Source organism: Falco naumanni, chromosome 4 (assembly GCF_017639655.2).
Source record: "Falco naumanni isolate bFalNau1 chromosome 4, bFalNau1.pat, whole genome shotgun sequence".
NCBI classification, from domain to species: Eukaryota; Metazoa; Chordata; class Aves; order Falconiformes; family Falconidae; genus Falco; species Falco naumanni.
In genome coordinates this window covers 9953876-9978036 of record NC_054057.1, presented here as the reverse complement: position 1 = coordinate 9978036, position 24161 = coordinate 9953876, and the positions used below count along the sequence as shown (strand labels likewise).

Sequence of the window (24161 nt, the reverse complement as noted above, 5' to 3'; positions counted from 1 at the left end):
CTTTCTCAAAATTCCATCTATTTATCTGTAAACCTCATACTTCATTCTCTTTCAGATTTAAGGCCTTTTATCAATTCATGTGGAAATGCATGGCATCTTTAGGACTTCTCACGTCCTTGATGTCTTTAATTTTTTATGTGCCAGATAGTACGCAAAAGCCTCTGCATTCTCAGACTGGGATGAACTCTTTCAGCTGATGACTGTTTAACAGAGACAGGTAATATTTTTGCAGTTCTTAAACTCACCTGATGACTGTCAGGCTTGTCTTTCGTGTGCTGATCAAGAGCTGCAGCTCACAGCAAAGGCTTAATGAGATTCCCTTTCCCTTGAAAAGACTGTTTCTTTCAAGAAGAATGTGTAGCTAATCATGGCAAGTCTCAAGTTGAGAGGATGATTATTTGGGGGGAGAAGGAAAGGAAGGAAACAGAGTTCTTTACAATTCAACTAAACAGAACTCCATTTCTATGAAATAAGCAGGGTTTGCAAAACCCAAATAGCTGGAAAGCCTTAAACTTCGAGTTCCTGTATCTTATCACAATGCATGGGTTACCCCACACCAGTAAGAGCCGTACCAGTTAGCTGCAGCAGCTGAGTAAGCATCAGACTCAGCTGAAATTTCTCATGTGCCACCTCGTATCTGGGGAATGCCAAGACTGCTGCTGATCCTGAGTTTATCACATAGCACAGTATGTCACAAGTACCAAATCATTTGCAAAGGCATGACTGCACACAAACCAAGAGTTTGCTGGGTGTGCAAGTTATATCACAGAAAGCAAGTTGCAATTTCATGCAGTAATAATGTCACCTGGAGATAGCACACATTTGTATGACTGCTATAAGATGAAACCAAGCCACTGAGACTTGTGTTTAGTGTTTAAGATACAGGGCAAAAATATAGAACACATGTCAGAGCTTTGCCAACATACCTGAACAAAAGCTAAAGGAGCTAGCTCAGGAACTGGAAATGAGACTAGGACAGCGATCAGCAAATGGTAATAAGTTATTGTGCTCTACACGAGCCACGAACATCTTTCCAGACTCACTCATCACTTAAAGAGAAGGCCACAATCTGGATGCCTGGATCAACCTTTACTGGCTTTGTAGTATGTTACGGCTGTAAGACAGTAATGTTCCAACAGTATTTCACCAAGAAATCGCATTGAAGAGTTCTGAAATTGCTGCCGACTGGCCATGATCAGCAAGCAGAAGCACCTGGAATGTAGCACTAAACAGACCTATTGCAAAAAGGCGCATTATACCAGGCCCCATTCCAGACGTTTGCTTGGCAGTATATTTACATCTTGTACAGACAGAACGCTTATTAGGCTACCTATCGCCTGTGCACATACATGCAGGCACTGAAAACCAAACAGAAACAAAGGTCTCATGTAGATAATGCATTATGACCGACAGAGGATCAGTGCCTCTCTCTGTACAAAGTCAAGGTAAAGAAAACGCAGGTGAGGCATTCGCACACAAAAGCCATGCAAATGCTGTAAGCAGACCAACCTGAAGAATAGATAACACTTGAGACACAATCATTAAGGTTTGCAAACTACATGATTTTGCTGAGTACAATATTCATAACCTTAATTTAAATTGCAGTCACAATTATGCTTGTTGCTAAAGCAACAAATCTACCTATTTACAAAACTGGGCAAAGAACATGAGAAATCCTGCAGTTTCCATGCACAATAGATTAGATAGATTTAAACTACCTAAATGTTTGAAGGTTATTCTTCAGACAAAATTTCATTAGAATGTTGATCTTTCCTAAAAATGATAGCATTTTAAGGTTTAGAGTAACCTTTCCCTGTTCAGTAATGAAATAAGTCTAACACACTCAGGGAAGGGTTTTCCTGTCACTTTGAGATTCAACAAACGAAAGAAGTTGTCATGAAAGACCCAAAAGGGATCTGAACCCAGAAACTTAAGTTGGCTTCTTCAGTCCAAGACCATGTCCCTGCTTGTGCACGATACCATGGGTTTTATTCAGGCAGAACTTGAGAGCAAACCTTGCCAGAATGTCAGCCGCAGTCCCTGCTGGGCCTCATTGATACGAACACAACAAAAACGCATCCCTCCAGCAATGGAAAGCTCCCAGAACGCTGAAAACAATGCCACGTCTTCTCTTCCTACTCAACAAGTCAAATTATATCTGTCTCTCCATTTTTACTGCCACCCATCACCCTCAAGGTTTTCCAGTTTGTGTTCAGCTCCTCCTGTCCCTTAATACTCTTTCCCTGCTGTACCTGCCCTACTTTCTCTTGATGCCCGCTCCTTTCTGAAGACCTTGTCTCCTCTTGCCAGCATGTGTGAGCGCCCACATCTATCCTGGCAACACAGAGAGCAGGGCATATGAAGTGTCACACTAACACACACCTTTTAGGCTTCCTGACGCAGAGATACTGCTGTGAAGCCCCTTCCCTGTCCAACACCGGGGAACACAGCAGCTGACACCACAACGGCACTACCGCGCCATGTCTGGGGTCTCCATGCCCAGGAGCTACAACAGCATGGGTCCAGGCCAGGGTGGTCCTGCCTCTCTAGAAGAAAGAGCAATAGGTGGCAGAGGCTGTCAGGGCAGCGTCGTGTCCTTCTGCACTCAGGAAAAGTCACCTGGGTCACGTACTCCCTGAGGGGAACAGCGGCAGCATGGTTCTGCTCCTGGAACTCCTCCCAGCTGTGTGTGATGGTACTGGGGGAAGTGGGGAGTTGTTCAGTGGAAGGATGTTGGGTACACACTTGCTTTTCTCCCCCATTTCAGCATGCAGCCTGCACAGGGCGTACACCTCTCATGTTCTGCCCATGACTAGAGGTGCAATGCCAGATGCCCAGCTGGCTCTGCTGTTCAGTTTTTGCTCCATCCTCTGGACATGCTGGTCCACTGGGGGATGTTTCTGCTGTAGGCCGTATCGACACCTCATCACCCTTTTTCCCTATCTTTGTCCTTGCTCCAGAAGTTCCAGATCCCCCTTTCTCTCCTCTGCTTTTCACTTCCTTATAACTTTTGGGCCATGCTGGCCTTCTCTAAGAATAAAGTTGGCAAAGGTGTTGCTTGAACTCTTTCTCTGATGCATTGCTATTCAGCTGCAGCTGTGCCTTCCACTCCACTTTTTCAGCGGAGAAGCCTTAGATGTCTGCGTTTTCTGGGGTGCAGCAGCAGGAACGCCATGGCAGGGAGCCTGGGCTAGGGATGTTACAGCTCATCACAAGGCTGACAGACATCTTGATTGCTGCATTTTTTGTGGCAAAGAACGTGGCGGCAGTTTCTAGCGTGGAAGGATTCTGGCTATGAAGACCCTCTGGAGCTTCATATGAGCTGACATGTCAGCTGAGTGTTGACAGCCTATCAAGCAGCTGACAGGGCACGGTCCTGCTCTGAATGGGGTGCTTCAGCCAAAAGCCTAAGCAAGCAGGCCATTGCCTCAGTAAGCTAAAAGGAAAGCAGGGAAGGAACAGATGCTTCCTAGGGAGAGATGCATGTCGTCTTGTTGAGAACAGAGGAGAGCTGATCTCCATACTGCAGGACTTGATCAGCCTGTACTACCCCCTTCCTCATCCTTGAAAGTCTCTCCAAGTCAGGGGAGGAGAAGGACAGACTTTATCCCTCTTCCCTTTGTCAGCTCTCCCTCCTTTGTCATTTCTCAGAAGAGCAGGGCACAAGCTTCACCCTTACCCCTCCCTTTTCCTGCATGGTGTGCTGCTGCTACTTTTCAGCTATGCTTTTCCTTAGCAAAGAATTCAGTCCTAAATGTGTTAGGTTTCCTGAGGGCCATTGATCCAGCAGGCAAAGGCATCTGCCAACAGGAAGAAAAAGTCAAAACGGGCACAGAGAGTCAGGTAAGACACAAAAATAACCCTGCCCACCTAAAAGGGATAAATGGTTAAATGCCACCAATAAAAGAATTAATTTTATCACTTCCAGACACTCAGCTCTGCTGTGCCTCTCTGCAAGGGCAGTTGTTTGGAGCAGCATTTAGATGATGGCATTGCAGACCTCGATTGTGACTTTGCCTACTGCAAACTTGCCCTCCTTCCCCAAACTGGTTGGCCACTGACCAATATGTACCGCAATCATGGCACTCCACAGGGCGACAGCCACACCTGTGAAAGCAGGTTTGGACTCCCAAAATTCCATCTGTTAATGGCAAAGTCATGGCAGTAGCTTGTAACAAGAGCAAGTTCTGACATACCACACCATCCTCAGTGCAGACAGGCAACCACTAGCCCTACCAGCCCAACCTTGTGTCCCACACCCATAGTTCCTTCCAGTGGATGCAGGTCAGAGCACACAGAAGAGTGAAAACTCAGGAAAGTAAATCACAGTCCACATCCTCCTCAGAAAAAAGTAGGGAGGGAGCAGGAGGGAGTCAGCTTGTCTGGGGTGTGCTCACACAGTAGCTGCCGTAACTGCAGGAGGACACTCACCTATTTTGCCAGCGGCAAAAAGGATCAGTAGAAATCATCAGGCAGTAGGTGCAGTGGTAGCACGTATGAAAAAGCAGGAACAGACAATAAACAGAAAACAGAAGTAGAAGAGAAATTAAACTTACTCCTGCATGTAAAATCTCTTTACAAATGTCGCTAGCAGAAGCAATGACAAGCTGCAGTCATCTGCGTGAGACAGACATTGGGACAAAATGACATCTCCTAGAGTGGCCTCCAGAAGAGCTTGCAAGCCAGAAAGCAAATGTTTTTCAGGTGCCTTTCCTTCAGGCTACTTTGAAACACATGCAGTGAGATGTTCAGTGTAGCAGAGGACACTAACTTTTGTCCAAAGTAAAACCCTCAAAATGCATTTAACGCAGTATAAACTCACCCAGAAACAACTGTTCCAACCTGGCTGGCTGCTCCTCTTGCACCATGCTACTGGCTTACGGTGTGCATGGCCCAACACCAGCCCTTACCTACGCAGAGCCTTGGGTCTGACCCCCAAGACACTGTTTTAGGTTATGTGAAGTACCTAAATGTCCACACCATTTCCATCACAATATGGACTCTTTATTCTTCATACAGAAAGATTAGAAAAACGAATGCAAACATAAAAAATCCCACACCATCAAGGTACATCTACTCAGTGTTTTCAGTACGATTAAGAAAAGTGATTTCTCACAGGCAGGAAGAGCTGACACAAACAAGTCCTGTTTTCTCTGAAAGCAGGTATCCTCCACTCAAGATTAACAAATTCTAAACTGTTCATTTTCAAGGGATTTTAGCCAAACAACAACACTTATTTACAAAGTAAACTATTAAAAACTCCATTAAAATTGAAATATTGCATAGATTTGGTATATCACCTTTTATCTGGCTGATGTCAAGGAATCTGTAGTAAGAAGTTATAAAAAGACTAAGGAGATTACTACAGAGATGACTCCTAATCACTTCTTTCCCATAATAGAACCATGTGGCATTTCCAGCTAAACACAGGGGAAGTTTTGTTTCTGAGAAAACAGGATTGGGCCCCTGTGGCTTGAAGGATTTCGCCATTCCATCAGAAATACCAGACTTGCAGACAGCCAAGTCCAGCTCCTTGGCTCTTGAACAGCAGCATCAGAAGGATGAAAACCACATGAAGATTGGAAAAATGTGCAAAGCCTGAGGCAAAAGAAAAGACAGGGCCGCTCAGAAAGATGATGTGCAACTCCTGAGTTGCTGATAGAAAAGAAAAGTTTCTTGGAAGTTCAGAGCGATTTTTAGACAGGTCTGTAACCATTTTTCCATGAAGCGAGTTAATTACAACATTTGTGTGTGTGATGTACAGTATGCATCTCCTGTAAGAATTCAATAACTACATCACAGAGAAGCTTCTGCTAACAGTAGATAGAATCAACGGCTGCATTGTAAGAATGGGATATAATAGCTACGCATTCTTCAGTCTAAGAATGGGTAGGAAGTAGGAAAGTGAGCTCAAACATGACTACTGCAGGATCCATATTTTTTCGCAATGTGGAACATGCATAAATAGAAAACATCCTGCATATGTTCCTCCCCTCCCCAGTACATTTTTTCATTGGCACACACCCACTCATACGCGTGCTCTTTAACATTTTTCAGACTTCTAATATATCTACCACACTGTATCTAAGCTTTCATCTGGCCTATAATTTATTATTCTAACACAAAATAGCAGATCAACTGCCACAGTTCAGTTGGATCTTGAGGAGACAGGGAATACCTGCAAATTTTATTATCTTTTTTCCATTTGACAGTATGTGAAAGGTGCAGCTTTTTTGGAGGTATCTAACTGTTAAGATACGGGCTCGGAAATTTAATTCATAATATTGACCAGCTTCTTGCTTTAGATTCAGTGAGAAGGGTGCTTTGAAGGCCATGAGCTAGTTGCTCGAGCACTAGACTGCCCAGGACCTACTCCCAGGTCAGTCACAGTCACCACAGGACTTTAAATAAAGCTCTTCATACTTTCTGTTGTAGTAAAATTAAGTGTAGCCATACAGTAACACGTAAAAGATTGAATGTTCATGTCCTCATGAATAACCCCTCTCAATAATATAAATGCATATACATGTGCATATGTATTACACATTATTGATGTACAGATACACTTAGACATATAGAAGAGAGAACATGTGCACACAGTCTACCATAACAAGGATCTAGATAAAATAATTATGGAAAGCAAAGCTTGTATTTAGAAACTAGAATATATCTAACAGATTTTACTTGAGTTATGCATCCTTGTTAAAAAAGGCAACCATGGTAAAGAAGTTGAAATTATTCCTAACAATATTTAAAACAATTACATTTATGATGTAATTTATTGCATTTATTAAACTACTAACATATGGCATGCTCCTTTTATGTCAAACTGCAAGTTTCCCAAGACGCACAAGTAAGTTTTATAGACTGCTACAGCATGAACATTTCATTTTGCTGTGACTTACAGTGGCAAGTCCTGCAGGGTTACATATTACTACAGACTGTAATTCACTTGAAACAGAAACAGAAGAGAAGCCAAAAAAATTCATTTGTTCATGTTTGCGTTAATAGAGAGGACTGAAGCCCAGATCCAGCAAAGCCCTCATGCTGATACTTTTTATCACGTGCATACAATCAAACTAAGTTGAAAGGGATATGCACGTGGACAAAGCTTAAACAAAGGGGAAGTATTAGCAGAATCTGGACTGCACAGAAGTAATCCATTGGCCTCTTCTACTCATTATCTTACAACTCTGAACCCATTACTAATCTCCTCTGAAGCAATGTTTTAGAGTGTCGTAGATGATCTACACACAGTCTGGTTCAATCTATCACATCACATTAATAACCTAACAATATTTTGCCACGCTAATTTTATTTCATCGCTCCTGCGGACAAAATGGTGGTAACAGACCTGGTCAACTTGAAATACAAAACTCAAATGCTAATTTCATTTATGTTCTTTTGCTTACAGAAATGAAAACAGGAAATTAAATAACTTCACCAGTGGGGAAACAATTGCCTTTACTAGTCTTAAATCAAATAATAACACCTGCAAATGCAGGGTTGCAGGGTTCGTTATTTTTTCAGATGAACAGCCACTTGATCAGGGAAGTGGGTGGGTTTTGCTTGTTTCTGATGGTGTTTTGGTGTTTTTTTTAAGAGAATGGTGAAGAGAAACAGAAAGCAGAAGCCAGGCACAAATAACTGCTTAATGTAATATAAAAATTACTGATAGGAAGAGACAGAAAGCACTGAAGTCAACAACAAATATTACATTCTGTAGCAAACAGCATTTTTTGATTTAAAATGCATACATATTCTATAGTAAAAATACCTTCTCTATCCTCAACTTGCACATTCTTCATTGCATGACACTTCCAAGTTCTAGTTAGACTACTTTTCCCCCCACTCTGAGGGGAAAAATGAGCATCTTTTATTAATTTACGCCTATACACAACTGAAATTTAATCCCAAATTAAGAATATGTCCATACTGAAATGTTTAACTATGTCTTTCGTAAAGGTTCATTAACACATTATTCGTGTCTTGTATTAGGAAAAAAAGCAATAAAAATAAATCAAAATCTCAGCCATAGCAGTTACAATACGACTGTAACAAATGGCTTTTGAGCAGTATAACTGGTTCCAAAACATTACTGTATAGTATCCAGAAGCTTGTCAGAACATGAAAGATAGATACACTTCAAATTTTAAATATATATATGCATACATATAAATATATATATACACATCTATACATAAAAAAATGCCTCAAATCAGAAGGCTTTATGTGTCTAGTAAATTTGTTATACTAGAAGTAATGTCCAGGTAAAATACATGTCCTTGGACAACAACACTTAAAATACTCAAGCAAAAAATACGGTGGAAATGTTGGAATGTAATTAATAACCTTAGTTTTTAAATTATTTTCTTAATATTTGTTTTTTTACTAAAGAGACAAATTCTTGACAATGATTACAAAAACTATACACCCTCGTATTCACATTACAACTTTAAGAACTTCTTTGGGACATGTGAAGTATTGCTATTTTTCATTCCATTAGTCAAAACATCTGGATTTTAGTCGTTTTATAGCACAAACTGCTTGTTCAGAGTATAGCCTTTCCCCATTTAAAAAAATTTATACCCCCATTTCATTCTCATCACATGGCTAGCATATGTTTCATGCCAACTTTATTCAAGGCCAAAACCTGTCGTAACTCATCAGGCCAATGAATTACTATAGGAATGTAAAGCAAAGCAAAAAAAGATCCAATCAAGTCAGTCAAAAAAAATTCCCCTAAATACCAAAAAACTCTACACTACTCTGAGAAGGGAAGAAATAACTATCAGATTCCCAGTTTCCATCAGGTGGTCACCATAACTGAAATGAGATGGAAGAAAAGGATGAAGAAGAGGGAGAGCTCAGTTTCTGTACTAACTGTCATTGCAAGTGAAGTTTTCCAAAACAAGTAGATCAGATAAGAGCAGGGAAGGAATGCAGATTATTGAAATATTTCTCTCTCAACCAAAATAACAAAACAAAACAAACCAGCCTGCCCCACAGAGTCTCTGTTGAAAACACGGTTACTTTAAATTAAGGCTATTCTATTTGTCAACACACATCCTCCCTCAGGTTCACTCACCATTTATTTACCTCTTATTTCTAATAGAAGCTGGAGATAAGAAAGGTACAAGATTATCGTTATTCATCTCCTTTTATTTATACAGAAAGGAATGCAAAATAAACTTTTTTTTTTCTTTTGGACGAGTGATAAAATCTTTCGGGCTTTTTTTCCAGTAAAGGCCTGAAGTATATACATCTAGACCCTAATTTATCTCTTGAAGCTTTGTAGCAAAAGGTTGGCTGCAACATTCTTCTAATGCTACTGCCTTTTATTTTCCTCAAAGTTTTTATTGTTACATTGCTATAAAATTCAATCATTGCCACTTAGCATTTGTATTGTCTCCAAGTCAGGGCAACCAACCAACCAACCAACTCCGAAGTGAGGATTAGCCAGCAGAGAGCTCGAAGAGCGGTCAAACTGCAGGTAAAGCCATCTGTTAAAGTGGACACTCTCTAAGGCATTACCTGCATCTGTTCCATGCCCCTGCTGGGAGCGGTGGGTCTCCGAGACAGAACGGCTCAGGAGAGCAGCAACAGAAAGGACTGAAGGTAGAAACCTGTCAGAAGAAACCAGCTGAAGATGGAGATGACACAGGACCGGACTGTACAGTGACAGACGAGCCTGACCCAGCAAAGGAATGAGCTTTACAAGATGACTGTGAGGTGGGTAGAGCTCAGGAGCTGGATGAGCACAGCAGGAACGAAGCTGCATGTTACAGCCAGGGAAACCTAGTAGCTCGCGGCTACCAACAGAGGAAAGATCCTGCTCTGACCCAGCAATGAGCCATCCAATTTAAAACTTATTAATGTCTTCTTAACAATTAAAAATATATATGATTATTTTATCAATTTATTTGGGTGAAATCTGGTGTGATTTCATCTGAGGAAGACCAGCAGCCAACAAGCTTTGGCCAGTACACAGGATGACACTGTCAAGGGACAACACTAAAGACAGACTGGTTTTTTGGAAGAAAACACCTTAGCAGAAACAAGATACCTAAGTCTTATAAGCAGACATTAGAAAGCCAACAATCCAAAACCAGCATACCCACCTCCAGGTTTTGAAACATCTTAGCAAGTGCTCCTCATTCCTCAAGTGCCAATCTACACCAGATGATAACCCTTTGCTACTGTCAATTATCACACTTGCTCAAGAAGTAAAAAGACAGTGACAAATCTAACCAGTTTAATTCTGAAGAACCATGCAGACTATCAGTGCTGTGGCACACAATGGAAACCAATGGGTTCTTCATAACCTGCTCTCCTTGAAAGCTTGGGAAATATGTCTCTAGAAACTTTACTTTCAAGTACATCAATCCTGTAACACTGGGAAATGTCAGAATGAAGTTTACACTTGTAACCTTAATGATGCAAAACCTTGTCTTTTGCATCTACACATTATCTTATCTATACAGTACTTAAGTAAGTGATCAAACAGTATTTTCCACTGGACATCTGCATCAGTGCAGAGCAAGGCTCAAGTCTGGAACAAAACGAAAATGTACACAATAACCAAAGACAGCAAGTAAGCAAAGTTAAGTTTCTGGCTAACATACCAGAGAAATGACCAGCAGAACTGTATTTTAGCTTTTCACTCTTTTCAATAGAGTGATGCCAAGGGACTGACTCCATAACAACGTGAGCTGATTTAAAGAAGATCCTGTTTCTTTTCCTGACTGCATACTCCCAGCCACTTCTACCAGCTCTGGAATTCTTCAGACACTTCCACAAGACACTGATCTGGCTCAGGATAACTAGAAAAAAAAACACTGCATAGCCTTCTGCCAGATCCATGAGTTGAATCTATTCACAGATCTGATAGAGAGGTGAGCTGCATCTCCCCACATATAGCTGCAGAAAACTCACGCCCACCTAGCTGCCTGTGAAACCACAGTTAAAACACACATCACATTCTGGAAGAGATCTCTGATTATCTGGATACTGATTTGAGAACACATGCAGTTCCAAACTGCAGATACGACCAGCATACACCTTCACATCTAAAGTCAACAAGAGCTGCTTTTGGAATGCATGAAGAAACGCAAAGGACTTTGAAAACCTCTGGCAGTAATCTGCGTATTAGCTCCCACCTGCAACATGGAGATAACCACATCCTTCTCACCATTAAGATTAAACGCTTGTGAGAGATGCACTTATCAGAGCGGTAAAGGTTGTAGAAAAGCCCCGGAGAAAAATGAGTACCTGTCTTCAGAGCCAAGCTCACTAGGGTTGTAAATAAGGCCTAGCATAAAGATACAACAAATACTCTGCAGTCACTTGTAATTTAGCCTGGCTTATTCTAAAAACCTAAGGAAGCAGAAAACTTGTGGGGGAAATGACATCAGGATATATACACACCCACTGAAAGGGCAAAAGTAGATTCACAGAAGACAGACTTCATAATCGGAAAGTTTTTCTTGCTCAGCTGTGAGCATTTCATTTTTAGAAATGCCTCTGAATCCATATAGAAATAGGCAAAACAGTCATCACTAATTCTGGTTATCTGCAAAGGTTACTTCTGAACAAAAATATAAATGAAACCGTGATGCTGTCACCATTGAGAAAAACCTGGAATGTTGTAACGCTACGTAGTGTGACACAAGCCTTCATACATCCAGTGACATGAACAGGGAAGGAGCTGCATAACCACAAGCTGTTGCCCTGCCAATTCTGAGAGCACATAGTCGTGGGTGATACCAAGGAAAAAGAGCAGGAACAACAGCTCCATCCCCTCCTCATTTGCCTGTTCACCAGCATCTTCAGAGACTGGGGTGAGGGGAACACAACATGCCAAAGCAGAACTCAATGGCAGCTGGATAACTTACACTTTAGCAAGCCAAAGAATTTGGTATAAGTGCTTCTACTTACAGTCTCTTTAAAAACATGCCTCCTAAAATCACAATAAAACAATCCATGATGATTAAGAAAAATGTGCGAGTATGCTTTACAACAAACCTATCCATTTAACCAGACTTGGAAAGTCTGGGTTTAATTTTTTGCTCTGTGCCAGACATCCTCTGTGCCTGAGGCAAGTCACATTGCTATCGCATGTACTGATTCCTCCTCCATGCAGAGACAAAGATGTGACTTCATGAGGTATCAGGAGAATGCACATGCTAAAGCTTGTGAGGCAATGAGACAGAACAGTGATGGGCATCCCAGAAAAGTCCATAGAAGTGTCCTCAATATTAATTCATTTTCACTAATGACACAACGTGCGGTACATATCACTAAAAGTTGTCAAACTATCAAAGGATGTAAACAGTTCACTTTGAAATAAAATTACATAAACGTAGAAACAACTACAATACATAAACATAAAACCTCTCCCATTTGTTTGGTGCTCTCAGTAAGTGCAGTGCATCCCAATTAGTAACAAAAACCGTAAGGATTCATGAGTGGAGGAGACAGGCACTAAAAGAAGTCTGAAAGACACAATTTCTCAGCTGCCACACTGCCTACAAAAGCACACTCCTGTCCAACCACCTATTCCAAACCTCCACCTTTTCCCAAATTCACGTTCACTTGCAGCATGTTTTAAGAAACAACAAATTCACATTACTGTGGGCTGAACATACTGAATGGCACTAGAGGCATCGTATCAAGCGACACACCAGCAGCTCTTCGTCTCACACAGTGAGAGACGCACCGCTTTGTTTTTTCCTTTGACCCGACTTGCAAAACAAGAGAAGTAGCAGCACACTGCAGGGCCAAAGCATAGAGGCTCTACCTGGCATCCTGCCAGCTAGCTGTAACAGATTTTGATACTGTGTTGTTTTATATATAGCAAGAAGCAGGTCCCAGCCTTCTGCTCAAGCTTCAGATTTCCAAATGGTGTGAGGAGTAATTGCTTGTAGAACAGGCTAATTTTGAAGTGAAAGAGGGCACAGGCGATGGTGTGAGCAATACTGGCAGAGATGCTTGGTGTCAATCAGGAAGGAAAGAAACGGAATATCTGTGGATTGTCATGTGAATTAAAGCAAGACTATTTCAGACAGGAGAAAAAAGAAAACCAACATAAAAATTGCATGAGACACCACCTTCACCCCTTTGATGTTTCAGACCTTCAATGTTTCCCACTATCCTATTTCCAGCCACATAGGTGCACCTGTATTTGTTACCGCAAAAGAGTTATTTAAGCGAAGTTAGCAAAACAGAAAACACTAACTTCAACCTCTCAAAATACTCCTGAGGTGGGAGCACAGGGAGCAGAAGGGGAGGAAGAGAAAAATAGCAGTAAAGCATACAACCTGGCAGACCTGAATTGTTTCACCACATGAAATTTGGATAAAATGCAAATTAAGGAATCAAACATCCATATTAGAGTAAAAAAAAAAAAAAGTGGATGGGGGTGGTGTAAAAACCTAAAATCTGATAACCTACAACTAGCTCAAAGGTTAAAAATTTACGTAAAATTCTCAGTAAGATCTCTGCGTGCAAGCATTATAACTGAAGAGATGGCATTTACTTAAAGAAACTGAAGACATTTAAAAATACTTAATTACAATTCAAAAAACATTATGGAGCACTTAATATGTTTATTTGAATAGTAAAAAAAAATAAAAATATTGTGTACTTACTATCATTCAATGTTGTGAAGTCCAGGAATCGATATTCATAGCAAATATCTATCTTGGTTTCTACCTGGGGCCTCTTCAAAGTTGAATAGATATTACCAGGTCGTTTTTCATCATGCTTCTCTAGTTTGTTCAATCCACAACCCATTTCAGCAGCTCCTGATACAAAGAGGCAGGGAAAGGGAAAAGGGAAAATGCATAAACAACATTCACTTTGGTTTGTTTTTTCCTGGTTTCATGTACCGCACTAGCACATTATGGTGATTCTTGGTTTTTAAATACAAGCTACCTACAGGCCTATATGAAATAGTATAATTAAAAAATGCTCAAATAGTAACAGAGGTATATACTACTCATATCAGCCCTCAGGCATGCTATTATTTAATTGGAAAATTGATAGTTTAATACATGTATTTTGCATCTTTCAAATTATTTCAGAATAATACTCTGAAAGACACGTATTCCATTATAAAAAGTGGCTGAAAATGCAAAATAACTTGCTTAGGTAAAGGTTGACAACTTGATAAAATGTCTATATATGCAGTTACTATGAAAGCAGATAGTATTATCTTTTACATCGTTCTCCATAACATTGAAACACCTAGACTTGTAATTCAGTGGAAAAAGCAGGCTTGCGGAGAACTACCACCATTTAGAAAACTACCTCGCTTCCTTCCACCTCATTTTTTCAGGTAAACCACAGGAAATAACGGCACTTTATAGAAGAATAAGCTTCAAGTCCACACATTTTAAAGGATTACTCCTGACAACCATTTCTGCTACCCAATAAATGCTTCTCAATGCCCTGCAGGTTACACTGCATTTGAGTATGAAAGAATGGAAGAGCTGCTTGGTGAAAATACGGGGACGATCAGAATCCTCTCATTTCTTTTCAACAGTGCTGGTCAGACTGAGGCAAATTATTCCAGCCCCCAGTGAGTATCCACAAATAATGACATACCAGTTAGGCACTTGAGGTTTTTCATCACAACCCACCCAACATCCTGCCTCCGCCTACACGGAGAAACTCATGCACCGGGGATGGGGAGGGGAATCAATGAACACTCCGTGATGAAGAGGGACTCCCGCAGGCCACCCTAGACACTTTGAGGCGTGGGATCCATTCAGTTTAAACGCACCGCATGAAGCATCGCAAAGATTGCTGTTTCACCCTCCCTGCAACCTCTGACAGATCAATCTTTCACATTCAGGAGACAGGATCTCTGCTCCCTTCATCACTCCTGTTTCCAATTCTCTGTGTGAACACAGGTGACCATATGCTCAAATTGAGATCTTAACACGGCCTATTAAAGTAACATTGATGCTTCCCTGTCTCTGCTGCAAGTAACATGCCCACTGCACCTAAAATCATCATTCACAGCTGAATCACATTCACAGTTTACTGTCAGCTTCCCAACAGACAAAGAACTCATGTCTTTATTTTTACCCAACACAGCTAATTGAGGAGTTTCCAACCCATCCCCCATAACTTTGCTCTATTCCTTTGCATTTCTGCTACTCAGTAATAATCTCATCCCATTCTCCTGCACCCCTGGAAGAGCTGGAAGTCTTTCCAGGCTCAGCAGTGCTGCCCACCTTCATATCATCTGCAGACTCCGTAAGTGCACACCTACATCTTATTGCAAAGTCACTAATAAATACATCAAAATAGGCCTGACCAACACATCAAACCTTAAAAAAATACCATAGTAAATACGTGATCACACTGAAACTGCAAGCAGAAAAAACATTTGCTAGAAAGACCCACAGCATCAAGGAAAATGGATGATATGTCATACATGTTCCTGAACTTTAAGTATTTGGTGGATTCATCCAACAGAAAAAAGCCCTTCCCTGTTCATTTTGAGAGAAAAGCAAAAACTACTTTATTTTAACAATTTCTATGAATGACAGCTAGGTTTGGGGAGTTTCATTTTTTTTATTTTGGCATTTAAAGTTAAAAATCCTCCGTAACTTTTACTGTTCCCAAAATGATACTTTCTACTTTTTTTTTTGTAATGACAACTATCACCATTAAGAAAATGATTATTCGTTCATATATACAGCAGCTCCTTTCTTTTCCCTGTGCAATATCATTAACTTAAGTCTAAAATGTTATTTATTCTAATATATAAAAGTATATTGTATATTAATGTGCCCTACAAGATACTATGCATATTTCCATGGACTGTAACAGAACACATCTAGCAGTCTATCTGTGCTTCAATATATTGTAGTGAGGAATTAAGACAGCAGTAAGTGTTAGCAAGTGTATCAAATTTCCTGTTTCACTGATGCCCCAGTAATTCTTATAAGTACAGCATTTTGTAAGGAATAAAATTCCATTTCAGAGGTCATTAAGCTGCACTGCCTGCAACCTTTAGTTATACAAAAAGTCAAATCCACAGAACTCTTCAGACAGCGATGGCTGCAGAAGGAGGCCTTGGGGACTCGGTATTTCACATCACGGAGAATTTTGCATTCTTTCCTAAATTGGGGTGAAAGTGCTAGAAAATACAAGCCTGCTCCTCCAGCAGCAGCCACAGACACTGCTCTGTGCTTCTTTAGCAAACGTTTCCTCAGCCCTTTTGAGAAAACCAGTCCACCCTCACTGCCCATTCAAGTAACAGTCTCTGCAAACAGTGCCAACAGACAAGTCATTCAGCATGGAGATACCTGCCCACCTGGAACTGAACTAAAAATATACATTTTTTGTATTAATTCACCGAGTGACTGCTTACCAGAAGACTGATTTTCATCTTCCCGTTGCTTGGCTAAAACTTCAATTAGTAACCTTGAGGATAAATACTTCCTCAATTTTGTTCACTACAGACCCTTAAATTTATGTCACTGAAGCACACATATGGAAAAGGATGTTTTCACTTTAATAAAAATGAGGTATCAGTAAAAAAAATACTTTTCACAAAATCACAATCTTTTCCACAGTAATTAGGATGCAAGTGCTGTAGCAGTAGAAAATAAATCTTAAGAAATAAATTTTCTACTTTAATATAGGAGTATAAGTATTTAAAAAAATCCTGAGATGTATGAATACTTAAAATTTTTCTTGAAGAGACTGATGGTGCGTGTATGACAAGTAATCACTGAATCACCAAATTCTGCTCAGTGTTATCCCACAAACTTCCTACTGGGACAGCTTACTTTATAACCTTTCAAAGACTTCTAACATTAGTTATTACCCTCTTCCTTCCTTTCCTTTGCAGCAAAATTAGTGCTGTTCTGAGTCTTTCTACCCTCATCTTAAAATATCTCCTTGCTTTTCAGCTACAAATCTAGTTGTCAACAGGACATTATTCACCTTCTTAATTTTCTACGCTGAAGTTATCAAAGAGTCCTGTAAGGAATGTTAATCATTGATGCATTCAAAGTAATCTAAACCCGCTTCAATACCTTTTTTCAGCAGGTATATTGTTTCGCTATAAGGGATGCTTAAGCTTACTGTACTATTTATATTTATCCTGGCTTCCTACACCTGCATGTGAATTGTACTTTTTTTATTATTATTAAAATATTATCACTAATATTCACTTTTTAGTAGAGCAAATAAAAAAACCCGAATTCTTCAAAAACACTGCCAAATTTTCAAATATTTTTTACTCTGCGGTAGGTTCTAAATGCAAAAATTAATTATCGACTCACTGGTTCCATACATACAAGAAAATACCTTGAGCGATAGAAAAAGTAACATCTAACGAAAAATATTAACCAGTAAAATTAAGATTTCACTATGGGCTTTTACAGCTACATATGCTGGAAAAGCTAATTCTGTCCACAAACTCATTTATATTATGAATTAATCTTACGCATGCTCTATGATCTTGATAATTCTAAAATTGTTCTTGTATTCAGCCACGTGATGATAAAACTAGAACTGAAACTCAGATCTAGCTACAGATTGGGGTTTTTTAGTCTGTGTCTTATTTTAATTTTGCAAAACATCCAAAATGGAAACTGTGATGAGTTGCAGAACAACAGCAAAGCCTACAGTCAATTTATTCCTAAATTTGTCTTGTGAATGACAGCAAAGGTCCCCACTGCTTAGGAAATGAGCAGCTTCCTTCTGCAAACTGAGTTCAAACATTTAACCCGGAATTTGTACATCCCAAGTAAATGTCCAACTTGCAAGCCACAGAATAAGCCTCTTGTTGCCACTTCCTCCTCCCCATGACTGTCCTTCATCGTGTGTTTTAGGAGTAGAGGAGCTCTGGTGAATACCTGGCGGAACAGGACAGAAACCAGCAACCCACCCGCGCAGGGTGAATGACCTGCCCCCGAAAACTGCTTCCCAGTGCAAGGTTTACTGAAACTGGTACCACCCTTTGCCATGAAAAACAAAAAATTACAAGAAATTGTACTCGGAAAGAGAAAAAAGCACACTGGTATTTCCATTCTTAAGCACTTCTGTGATCCATGAAAATGAGCGCATCTTAAATAAATTATAGGAATTTTTATAGCTCTTTTAGGAATCTGGCAAGTTTTCAGCTTATGATCTCTGAACTTAACCTGTGTTAAAATACCCTCTGCAGCCTGGCTTCGCTTTCTCACTTTTCTAGCTTGTGTTCAAAACAGATGAAATACAACAACTTCAGAATTAGCAAAGAACAACAAGCATAAAACAATATAATGTAGCTAACAACTTTTCTTGTTAATAATGGTTCAGGCCCGAGGATTCCTTTTCAGCAGGAAGAGAGGTAAAAAACTCTTACCTTCTATGCGATTTTCTGTTTGGGGTCGGTTTGGGGAACAAATGGAGATAATTTTCTGATGTATTGCCCCTTCTTTTTATGGAGCTCCGTAACAATGTATCTCCAAGGAATAATAATGAAAATTACATCGAAACCTAACAGAACCACATGACTAATGGAAGTTTGGATAGATTACCAAGTTAAGTAATTCCAGGGATGTTTATGAACTAAGTATATTTTGGCTAAATAGTTTATTTCAGCTGTATCAATATTACAGAAAGCATCACGTTGATGACTACTTACAGGGATGATTTGAAAAGAATTCCTAAACAAACCTTTTAAGGAATTGTAATATTGGAGTCAACTGCTAAGCATACAGCATTAAACTGAATATTCTAATACACCTGTAAGTACAATACACTACCAAAAGAAACAAGGTAATTTTAATATTTACAATGGCATCCAAAGAAAATGTGCTGTACAGGCAAATTATGCTACTGCCAACTTGCTTTTAAGTGCAATTAGTACTTGCTTGCATTAATATATTTAAAATGTTTATTGTCCAGAATTGGTGACCTCTTTTTGTAAGCTTTATCATGAATTAATTTATTTTGTAAAATACATATCATAAGTTACTGCTAATGTTCCTTTCACAAAATTATGGAATACAGTGTTCTTACTGGTTAATGCAGCAGCTGGGAAACAAGGTAGCTGCAATTATTAATAGGTTTTCTCTCTTGATTTTGGTTAAGTCCTTTCACCCTGGTTCTTCCTTCCATTGGTAATACCTGGCTACCTCAAAGGGATGCTAGAAGGCTTTTAAAAATAATTACAGGACTTCACATTTGTCGTGCAGTAATGAGACATACTTATTTTCTTAAACACTCACTCCTGTAATCCTAACCTTGCCATCTTCAAAATAATAAGCACTTCATGCTCAGCTCAGTTCACTCGCTGGCATGTGGTCACTAAGTTCTTGCATTCTTCCCAGGCTACAAAACACCAGTGTTTAGTCCCCCATTCAGCTCTAAACAAACTCTGAGAGAGCTTGCAACTTAGGGGTGAGTCCCTTTCCTAGCATAGTTAAAGCAACAAAACAGAGGAGGAATAACAAGGCAAAAAACAATCAGGCACAGAAGCATAACCGAAGCAGAGGATTAAAAACCACCAGACCTGACAAACTGGGTGTCCAGGAAAACAAAGGAAGGAGAATGCCATGGTAGGATGATCCTTTACAGGTCCCCAGAATAGACCCATGCTCCTGACGTATCCCCATTTTTCCCACCCTGACTTACCACTGCATAGGCTTTTTGTGATATTACACCATTAAGAGGGAAATTCCTTACGAAGAGATACCCACTTGGCCTTTTTTCAAGAGTATTACCATACAGGGGGGGAGGGATCAGTTTTTCAACTTACTAACGTTTACCGAGGTTTTGGACGACTTATTTTGAAAATACGAAGAACAATTACCATAAATCAGTCCTATCTTTGCTGGATGTCACAGCTGACCAATTTTTTTCACCACATACTTACCAATTTGATTAGCACCACCAGGATTTTAGACTTCCAGCTGATAACTAAATCTCAGCTTATAGAAAGGTTGGTGAAAGAATAATACCAGATTTATTCTTTATGATTGATTTGATTTAAATTAAACAGCAGAGCAACCTAAGTAAATCTGCAATTAAGGTTTTCCATGTCAAAAGGCAAATCTCAAACTAAAGGAACTCGTTAGTGAGATGAACAGGAATGAAAAGTTGGAGGGTGTGAGCACAGCGGAGGTCTGGATCATGTTTAAACTACAATATGAATATCTGCAGAATTTGGAACCAAAGGAAGTGACAAGAGAATTCACAAGAAGGTTTCCAGACACAGTGAGATGAATTACCTAATAAAGGAGGAAAGGTAGAATAAGCAAGAGTGCTTTCAAGGGACAGAAAAAAAAAAGCTCAGCAGAGGAAACTACGGTCTCGGGTCAAGAAACACCAGCATAAAGTGAAATATGCCACAAGTCAAGCCCAGTTAGAGAGGCCAAAGATACCGCAAACTAAACGGAAGCAGAGTGCAAATCAGGAGTACGGATTTGGACTCATACCAAGAACTCTGGAAGACCTGTCATGATGAACTGAAGATCCAATTGCTAGACTTAAAAAAACAGACTCTTGCACTGGGTTCGGTACCATCTCCCTGGCAGACGAGAAAACATACTGCCTACACAAGAAAAGGAGGAAAACAGATTTTGGCCAATTAAGGCAATTACTAGTCTAGCCTAAAGAGCTTGCTAAGCTTTAGGAAGAAAACAAAGTCATATGTGGATAAATACAATATGGATTCAGTAAAGTTAGAACAGACTGCCCTGCTGGGTCTTGCATACACAAGTCACAAAGCAAGCACAACCCTAGCGTGCAGCATGTTAAATAACACGCCACCGCGATAATGCAATTTCAACAAAACATTACTAGGTGCTATCGTTTTTATTACAGTGTTCACAGCACTAGTCTTGGGCTCAACTGTGCTGCCCTGCGTAACACACGCTTCCTTGGCTCTGTGCTGTCCCTGGGCCTGCGGGCTCCCTGCCCGTCATCAGGCTGCGCTTAGCCGCCTCTAGGAAAACAAAGCTGGTTTGCACGTGTGTGTGCACCTGGGCAAGAGGGTTGGAGGAAAAAGAGGATCAGAGAGAACTGGTGGAGGAGTAAGGCAAGTGTTGTGCTGGTGTTGGGGAGCAATCTGAGGAACAGAAAGTTGGCGGGACAGTCTTGCTTTTTACCCCACCCACATCACCCCGCAACTTTCATCCACAAGGTTTGATACTGAGCGATACCATGGTTCTGTCTTTCAGTACAGCAAAAGATTCAGATGGTACCACATATTTCTACGGTATAATTTTAGGCAGGGCATTTCTGGTCAAGATAAAGATGTCACTCAACAAAGCACAGGTAAAATTTCTCCTGAAATACCACAGCTGCAAAAGTTAAAGCAAGGTGCCTCCACATGAAGACAGGAAATTATGGAGATGCTAAGAAGGACTCAAGAACTACTCTCAAGAACTTCAGGGGAAACTGTAGCAGCTAACATTTATAATCTAGCAAATTAAAGACTGAATGGACACAACAGAAGCGTGCATAGGAATGTTAGATACGAATCCACCTTTCCTTTAGGGCTAATCCCCCACCACGCTGAACCCACAGGCAGGAAAACCAGATGCATATTGCAATGTATGCACAGTAGCTTCCAGGACAGAAAGTAAAACCATGGTAAAACACAACGCTAGACAGACTTGACCGTCCTATGCTTACTGTCTTTTGCAAGTTTGCCGTGGAGTCAAACCCTGGCCAACCAATTTGGGGTAAAAAATGGACCACTGGAGCCACGTGTGAAGATGTGGGATCTTACATGAAGCTGGGGGATGGAATAATAGTTACGCAACTATTTTTTATTTATTTATTTTAAATACAGACTTCATGAATTTTTATTTTTATTCTTTGAAAGCCTGTGGCTCCAGCTTTTTCACCACAGATTCTGAGGCCACTTTGTTATACCCAATATGGTATCTGCATTTCCCAGTACCACAGCTCAGAACTCCCCTAGGTATTTAATCACAGCTGTATCTACTCATTTTGTGCTACATTCTCGCTCTCAGACCCGGGGAATGCCAGCATTCAAGAGGTGGAAAGCCCCTTGTCTAATGAAACTGACTTGAGGTTAAGTTAGATTCCTAAAATAACCCTTCATTCTGAGACTTTTCTTTTTTTCCTTAGAAAAAACAGAAATTAAATACACAAATGTGACCACTAGTATTGTGAAAAAGAGGGTTATTGCCAGTAACTTGTTATTCAATACCAGAAGCTGAAATGGATTGGAGTCATTAAAAATAAAACATAAAAGCAGATGTACAACAAGATTTCCCCTTGTAAACTAGAGATCAGCTATGTCTTGACAACATTAGTTATTCTTCTACTAAATAAAACCAAAACCAACACAAATTGCTTTTTATGGGAATAAAAATAGAAGCAGTACACAATCGTACCATAGCTTCCAAACTTTGGCTGAAAACAGTAAAGAACGTTTTGCCAGGTGTAGTGAAGTTTTCATTATTTTACGGCCAACGCTGGCTGGAGCAGGACACCGCCCGCGCCGCGACCACCGGCCGGCCCGGCCCCAGCCCTGTCTGCCGCGGGTTCGAGTCCTTCCCCGGCCCGGGGCTGGCAGCGCTCGGCGGCGCAGCACGCTCAGTCGTAATGCAGAACAAATGTGTCCCATTAATTATCTGACCAAGTTGGAAGTTACACAGAGGAGCTCTAAAAACCCATCCGACTACACTCCCCTTTTCCAGAAATACACAGGCTGCGAGAAGTAGCTGCTCTGACAAGAATTTAGATAAGCCAGCGAGGAGAGACGCGTTTCACGCTCAGATATCACAGCCGCTGACCCACGTCCACGCTGCCCCTCCTTACGTTGTAATGAAAACGCGCTGAAACGGCATCGCGGACTTCAAAGGGCGATACCCAGCCCAGCCTTTGAAAATAACAACCGCACAGTCGCAGACCCCAGCCAGCCACACGATGGCACACCGCGGCACCGCCGCCTCCAGGTGCCCGCATGTGGCGAGCGGCGCCGGGCCGGGCGGGCGGGCACCCTCCCCGGCTGCCCTCGGAGCTCGCCTCCCTCCCCGGCGCCGCCTCACCGCGGCGCTGCCGGAACGCCAGTAACCGCGCTGGCCGGGAGCGATTTCCAGCAACGCCGCCCCCGGCCCCGCGAGCGCCCCGGCGGCGGAGCGCCCCGGCGGGGCCCGGCCCGGCACTCTCCTCAGCCTCCGACAGGACGGCGCCGCGCGCCCGCCCCGCCGCCTTCCCGGGCCCAACGGCCAGCGCCGGCGCGCCCCGCACCGGCCCCCGCGGCACACGGCGGGACCGCCGCCCCCTTCGGAGCGGCGCTTCCACAGCGCTGCGCCAACCGAAATCCGCTTGGGGAGGGGGCGGGAGCGGCCTCCCCCGCGCCCCCCGGGAAAGCCTCGAGCGGCGCCCCCAAAGCCGGGCACGCCGGGCAGCCGGGGCGCCCCTCCGAACTTCGGCAGCCAGAGGATCGAGGCGAGTCCGAGCCCCGGCGCGGCTTCCCCCGCCCTGCCCCGCCGCAGCCCCCCGCCCGGCCCCGGGCCCCCCGCCCGCCCCCTCGCCAAGTTCGCCCGCCGGGCCGGGCGGGTGCGCGCGGTACCTGGGACGGGCGGCGGGCGAAGCGCAGCCCGGCGGTGCTGAAGGATGCCCAGCGGGCGGAGACGGCCGGCCCCACTGACAGCGCTTCCTCCTCCTCCTCCTCCGGCTGCCGCCCGTGCCCGCCCGCCGCGCTCCGGGGCCGCTCCCCCCTCGGCTCCGCGGCGGGGAGGTGCCGGGGCAGCGCCGCGCCGCCACACGGTCCCGCTGCCCGGCAGAAAGTTTGAGGCGCGCAGCCCGGGGCGGGGGCGGCGGCGCCGGGAGGCACCTCGGCGGGGCCGTGCCGGGCGGCTCCGCTCCGCTCCGCGCCGAGCCCGGCGGCCGCGGCCACTTCCTCTTCCTCCGAGCCCCGCGCCCAGCGGGAGCCGCGGCCAGGCAAGGGGCAGCGGCAGCGACAAGGGGAGGGGGCTCGGGCCAGGGCTGGGAGTCCCTCGGGCGCTGCCCGCCTCAGCCCCCGGCCCGGCCCGGCGCTCCCCCGGCAGCAGCCGCGCTCCTTCCCCTCCGCCCCGCGGCGGGAGGGGGCTCTGCCGCGGGGTCCCGCCCGACCCGGGCTCACCGCAGCGGAACCGGCCCCGTTACAGCCCGAGCATCTTCCCTCG

The 24161-nt window shown here is 42.6% G+C and overlaps 1 protein-coding gene across 1 annotated transcript in view; it reads right to left on the bottom strand.

Moving 5' to 3' along the window:
* The window catches only part of RFTN1 (raftlin, lipid raft linker 1), a 97574-nt gene extending 73748 nt beyond the window's left edge, over positions 1–23826 (bottom strand). Inside the window, exons 1-2 of the mRNA XM_040591044.1 lie at positions 23567–23826; positions 13650–13805 (exon numbers count right to left, since the gene is read on the bottom strand). Of these exons, the coding sequence (XP_040446978.1) occupies positions 13650–13794 (145 nt within the window). The 5' untranslated portion in view covers positions 13795–13805; positions 23567–23826. The remainder of the gene's footprint in view (positions 1–13649; positions 13806–23566) is intronic.
* Between the last annotated feature and the right edge of the window lie 335 nt (positions 23827–24161).